The sequence below is a fragment of the Aptenodytes forsteri genome, unplaced genomic scaffold (genome assembly GCF_000699145.1).
Source record: "Aptenodytes forsteri isolate BGI_AS27 unplaced genomic scaffold, ASM69914v1 Scaffold662, whole genome shotgun sequence".
NCBI classification, from domain to species: domain Eukaryota; kingdom Metazoa; phylum Chordata; class Aves; order Sphenisciformes; family Spheniscidae; genus Aptenodytes; species Aptenodytes forsteri.
Window position 1 is genome coordinate 374071 of NW_008795718.1, and position 6202 is coordinate 380272.

Genomic DNA, 6202 nt, shown 5'->3' on the forward strand with positions numbered 1-6202 from the left:
GGGTTGTGCTTTGGCGCTCTTTTCTTCTTTTCCCTCATTCCCTGGAAGGCGGAAAAAATGCTGAAAAAAGCCTAAACTCTCTTGGGTGGCCCATAAAATATGATTTGTGGTGGAGCTGTAAACCTGATGTTTAAATGGTTCCTTTCTTGTTTTATTTTCCACAGGTCTTTGCCCTCACCATGTCAAGGAGTGTTAACGATGTGTTCCCTCTCCATTGCATTCCCCACCTGTCATCTTGCTAGGATCTAACTACAGAATGAACATAGCAGCTGTGTTTAATGCCCTGCTTGTGTCTGTCCTCACTGCTGTGCTGTGGAAGTACATCAAACTGCGAGAGCATGTCTTCATGGTCGAAGAGGAGTTGGTCCTCACGCGTCAGTCTCAGGAACTCTCTCAGGTTCAGATTGACTACCATGCAGCTCTCCAGGCACTGGTGGAGGACGGTACCAGGATGGTGTGCACCGGCAGGATGCACACCGATCGCATCTGCCGCTTTGAGTCCCTCTGCTACTCGACCGAGGCTGAGGAGTTTGTCTACTTTCACAGCAACTCCTCGGTCATGCTACCTAACCTGGGCTCCCGGAGGTTCCAGCCGGCTCTGCTTGACCTCTCCTCGGTGGAAGATCACAACACCCAGTACTTCAACTTTGTGGAGCTGCCAGCTGCTGCGCTAAAATTTATGCCAAAGCCGGTCTTTGTGCCTGATGTGGCACTGATCGCTAACAGGTTCAACCCAGACAACCTGATGCACGTCTTTCATGACGACCTCCTCCCCATTTATTACACCATGCAGCAGTTCTCTGATTTAGATCTGGAGGCACGGCTTTTCTTCATGGAAGGGTGGAGTGAAGGTGTTCACTTTGACCTCTACAAGTTACTGAGTAACAAGCAGCCGCTCCTCAGGGAGCAGCTTAAAACCCTGGGCAGGCTCCTCTGCTTTACCAAATCGTATGTGGGACTGTCCAAAATCACCACCTGGTACCAGTATGGATTTGTCCAGCCACAAGGGCCGAAGGCTAACATCTTGGTTTCCGGTAATGAGATCAGGCAGTTCACCAAATTCATGATGCAGAAGCTGAACATCAGCTTGGAGGAAAGCTCCAGTGAGGAGTACATCGTAGTGTTCAGTCGAACAATCAACAGACTTATCCTAAATGAGGCAGAACTAATCCTGGCTCTTGCTCAGGAGTTTCAGATGAAAACCATTACCGTCTCTCTGGAGGAGCATTCATTTTCTGACATCGTCCGGTTGATCAGCAATGCGTCCATGCTGGTCAGCATGCATGGGGCCCAATTAGTCATGTCTCTCTTCCTGCCAAGAGGTGCCACGGTGGTGGAGCTCTTTCCTTATGCTATCAACCCTGAACACTATACCCCTTACAAAACCCTGGCAACCCTTCCTGGCATGGACCTGCAGTACATTGCCTGGCAAAACACCGACAGGGAAGACACCGTTACCTACCCGGACAGACCTTGGGATCAGGGCGGGATTGCTCATCTGGACAAAGCTGAGCAAGAGCGCATCATTAAGAGCACAGAGGTGCCACGGCACCTCTGCTGCCGCAACCCCGAGTGGCTGGGGGCGTGGCTGTTCCGTGCCTACCAGGACACGAAGGTGAACATCCCTTCTCTCATCCATGTCATCAGGCAGACTGTGAAGTCTAAGCCTGGACCCAAGAAACAGAAGTGGTCTGGTAGCCTCTACCCTGGCAAAGTGAGGGATGCCAAGTGTCAAGCGTCTGTCCAGGGCACGAGCGAAGCTAAACTTGCCGTGTCCTGGCAGATCCCCTGGAACCTGAAGTATCTCAAGGTCAGAGAGGTGAAATATGAAGTATGGATACAAGAGCAAGGGGAAAACACTTACATGCCTTATATATTGTCCCATCAGAATCACACCTTCTCAGAAAACATTAAGCCGTTCACAATATACCTGGTGTGGATACGCTGCATCTTCAACAAAAATCTCCTGGGACCTTTTGCAGATGTGCTCTTGTGTAGTACATAACCTGTTGCGCTACCTGTACAGCTCTGCCCTGCTCTCCACTCCATCTGTGGTTTAAAACTTTGTGTCTTGTAGTTTGTAGAGGGCTGAAGAGGACTAGACTGTACCAGTGCCTAAGTGTCCATTTTATTGCACTCCATGTGTGTTCTTTAAATGGTATTTATTTCCAGTGAGTGTTTAAAAAAAACCAAAACAGCCACCTCTGTGTTCTTCAGAGTAACTTCCAGAGGTTAAATTACATGCTGAATACATGTAATTGAAACAGAATGGAAGTGAATTGTGTGTACCTTGGTCGTGATTTAAATTCGTTTCTCTTGTGTGGTGAGTATTTAAGCACAGCGTTAAACCGCAGTTAATTCCATGGCTAGGTGGGCAATTCTCATCAGCTTTTTCATTGTAAGTTACTTTTTTCAATAACTCTGACTGTAACTCTGCGTTCAAGATTTGGTACGAGAGCTTTCATTAAACTGCTGTAAACCTCCTCAATATTTTTTTGCTTTTTATTATCTGTCAAAATGGTTATTGTGATAGATTTATCTATTGCTGTGATAAAATGTGTATATGGGTAGCTTTTTATTTTTCATATTTTGGCTGAAGAGAATGAGACTACAGTATCAGCTTCATGTTTAAAATCAGATTTTACTGCACGCCAATAGCAAAAGGCTAGAGTAGCAGATGGGAGATAGAAGGGATGGGGTGGATAAAATAATTTACTGTGGTTTAAGATCTGTTTTCATTTTGTGAGTTATGTACAGGTCTGTGGGAAAGGAAGGGGATGGTTTGGAAGCGGTGACGGGGAAGAGATTGCACTTAGAGCAGTCCGCTCAGGAAAATAATTTTTTTGGTGTTTGATCAGAATAATATGTTGATAATAACTGCTAACAGGTACGTGCTTTGCTAAGTAATAGGCAGGTGGTCGCAAAAGGAAGCTTTCTGGGCACAGGTTTTCCTGGATGTTGGTGGGAGGAAGCAGAGTCAGGCAGGGGGCAAGTACCTGGGTGCCGTCGCATTGGGCTGGACAGAGCGCGTGGCAGGGGCTGGGCTGATGACACTCACACCTCTTGCTCTGGTCAGGGGAGTAGCTTATTCTAGACTTACACTCGTTTTCCCCAAGATCAGAATCTGGCTTCATTGCTGGGGTAACACACTACCTACTTAAGACCTGATCCTGCACAGTTCTCCTTTAGGTAGAGATCCTAAATGATGCTGTCTTTGAAAAACAGCTCTGTGTCAAAAGTACAGGCCCTTGGGGAAGAAGAAAAAAGGGGCAGGAGCGTGAGATGTTTCACTGATAGAAGTCAGCATCCTCCATAGTTTATAACCAATGTTAAAGCAACAGGAAAAGTGCTTTCTTCTCCGCTCCCTCCCTAGTCCCCACTGTCCTCCCGAAGTCTGGATGGATGTTTGAACAGTAGGATAAATGGCTTGCTTTCTGAGTGACGGGCTGATAGACGAGCATCTCAAGGCAGGATTATAATACGAGTTTTAGAGAGAGGGGGAGAAAAACATTGCTGTACAAATCAGGCAAGAAGCAGGAGGGTTGAAAAATGAGCGAGACACTGCAGTACAACATTGGACCTTCAGGCTACTGCTACTTCTGTATATTCATTTTTATTATGTCTCGCTTTGTTTTCGAACATGTTTGTGATTTAAAGGGGGGGGGAAAAAAAACAGAACAACAATCCCAAAGTTTGTGTTTGCTTTGCCATTGTAGCCTTGACAACTAATAATTTTTGCCTTGATATTTTAAAGGGGCATGTGAATACTCCTGCTGTTGTTTTCTTAGGACAAAATGGGCTTCTTGCTGAAGTGAAGTAAGTGTCTGAGCCGTGCCCCAAAGTCTCCACGTGGCCGCACATCACATGCCACGTATGTCAGAGGTGAGAAAAACTTTCATAAACAGGTAACAGATGTGAGAGCAGGCTGTTTAGGGAAGCCACGGGGACCTGTAGCTCCCCAGGACCTCACTGGCTGATTAGCTCCCACTCACGGCAGGGTTTTGCAGCAACCTCGCATCCCCACATCCGTTCAAGTTGCAGGTAGCCCTGTGGCCACTGGCCGTCCTGCTGGCTGTTGCAAGGGTGGTGTAATGTTGGCACTCTACGAAGTCGGTATTAAATGAGCCTTCAGAAGGATGACGTTCGGTCAGCGTTCGTTTGCATCAGTTTTCAGAAGTAATTTTCTTTGGGTGTGTGAGCTGCCTGTGTTCCCCTAACCACCTTTTGTCCTGTGTGTTGCTTTCCTGCCTTTCTCAGTGCCTTTGGTAGCAATCCTTTGCCCATAATTTGTAGACCGTCCCATTTCACTTAAAATTGGGTTTATATGATTGCAGATTTTCTAACATTTGCAGATTGGTTACAGCACATTAACTATTTTCTTCTCATATCCTAATGATTCTAATCAACAAAATTGGCTACAGAGCAATGAAGTATCATATATGTGGGTTTCCATGCTCTTAACTCTAGCGTGAAGCGGTCTCTTGCATTCAGAGACTCGCTTTTTCCAGAAGATAATCAAATGTGCTTTCCAAAAATGTGCATTCAGGTTCTGTCTTCCTCGTCAGCGCTGTGAGTGCTTTACGAGGTGGAAACAAAATTAAGGGATTTTTTTCTTTTCAAATTCTGAGATACCTGAACACTGAAGTTGTGACGGTGATGTTGCCATTTGCCTCCAACACATGCCCAGTGTAAGAATGTCTATACCGGAGCTTCAGTGCTATACCTGAATTCCTCCCCTGCCAGAGCACGCAGCACTGAGAGTACATGGCCCAGCCTGTAGCTGTCATAAGTCAGGCACAGTAATATTATGCTGACTTATACTACCTCAAGAACTGCTCTGGAGTGCTAGCATCTTCCCGTAGTGAATTTTCTTTCCTTTTAATAACTTTGCCGTCAGTGGTCTGCAGGCCCGTTCCATTTTTCTCCCCCCGTCCTCCCCTGTCCCACGGGCTGCTTGTTTCCCATGCTTCACACGAATATCCTCTCGCACAGCCTCCAGCCTTCACGTGTCAAGACTTTTTTATGTCAATGCCACTTCTTAATTGATCAGAAGGAATGCTTGCCTGGCATTGCTTAAAGTTTAATCCTGTAACGAATGCAGGCTCTCCATGCACAGGGGCTGGGGCTGCATCTCTAACACGTGCAGCAAGGCGGGGCTGGAGCTGGGTTGCTGTATTTCCAAAACAGCTTGTTCCTCAGGCAAGCTTATGGGGCTCCTTTTGACAAGTTGTGTTGTGCAAGAGACTCGCACCTTCCACTATTGCATAATTTGTTTTTGCTCCCAGAGCAAATACATTAAGCTCTGTGGTGCTGCCTGGCCCCGTTGTCCTGGAAGAAGAGGAATAGCTGGGATTAAATCCAAAGCCCTCTGGGGGCAGCGCACGATACAAATAGCAAGCTGGTCTCCAACTCGCTGCTGCCGGGCTTGGCCGTGCTTATGGAGGTGGATCATCTAGGAGGATTTCCTCTGGCTGCAGTTTCACATCTCATTTTAATTAGCCAAAGTGCAAGGTGCACCCAGCTGCTGTGGGAGGGCTCCTTACTGACACGTACGAGGACGAAGAAGGACCAAATGGAGCATTTACCAGCTTGCACGCATGAGGGCTTGGAGCAGGAGCTGCAGGTTGTATGGTAACACAGTTCCCTACGGGACGGGACTTTTCAAGTGTGATAGTGACTTTAATAGAGCCAGAGCAATTCACACTACTGTTATTTTCCGTTGCTTATAGCCCAAACTCGCCCTCAAGAACCATATCCAAGACTAGAAACATTTCTGAAGAGGCTCAACTCCACTCTGGCTTGGGTGTGTTTCTCGAAGGACATGCTGCCACCGGGGCTGTGGAGAGTTGAGACTTACTGTCCTGGTTTCGGCAGGGACGGAGTTAATTTCCTTCCTAGTAGCTGGTACAGTGCTGTGTTTTGGATTTAGGGTGAGAACAATGTTGATAACACACCAATGTTTTAGTTGTTGCTAGGTAATGCTTACACTAGCCAAGGACTCTTTAGTTTCCCATGCTCTACCGACTGAGAAGGCTGGAGGTGCACAAGAAGCTGGGAGGGGGCACAGCCAGGACAGCTGACCCAAACTGGCCAAAGGGATATTCCATACCATGTGATGTCATGCTCAGTATGACTGAGGGGAAGAAGGAGGAAGGGGGGGACGTTTGGAGTGATGGCATTTGTCTTCCCAAGTAACCGTTAC

At 47.1% G+C, this 6202-nt stretch overlaps 1 protein-coding gene across 2 annotated transcripts in view; it reads left to right on the forward strand.

Annotated features, from left to right (window-relative positions):
- POMGNT2 (protein O-linked mannose N-acetylglucosaminyltransferase 2 (beta 1,4-)) overlaps positions 1–2483 on the forward strand; it is a 31447-nt gene extending 28964 nt beyond the window's left edge. For both annotated transcript variants that reach the window (XM_019473201.1, XM_009283562.2), the window contains one exon: positions 165–2483. In XM_019473201.1, the coding sequence (XP_019328746.1) occupies positions 257–2005 (1749 nt within the window). In that variant the 5' untranslated portion in view covers positions 165–256 and the 3' untranslated portion in view covers positions 2006–2483. The remainder of the gene's footprint in view (positions 1–164) is intronic.
- Positions 2484–6202: the final 3719 nt, after the last annotated feature.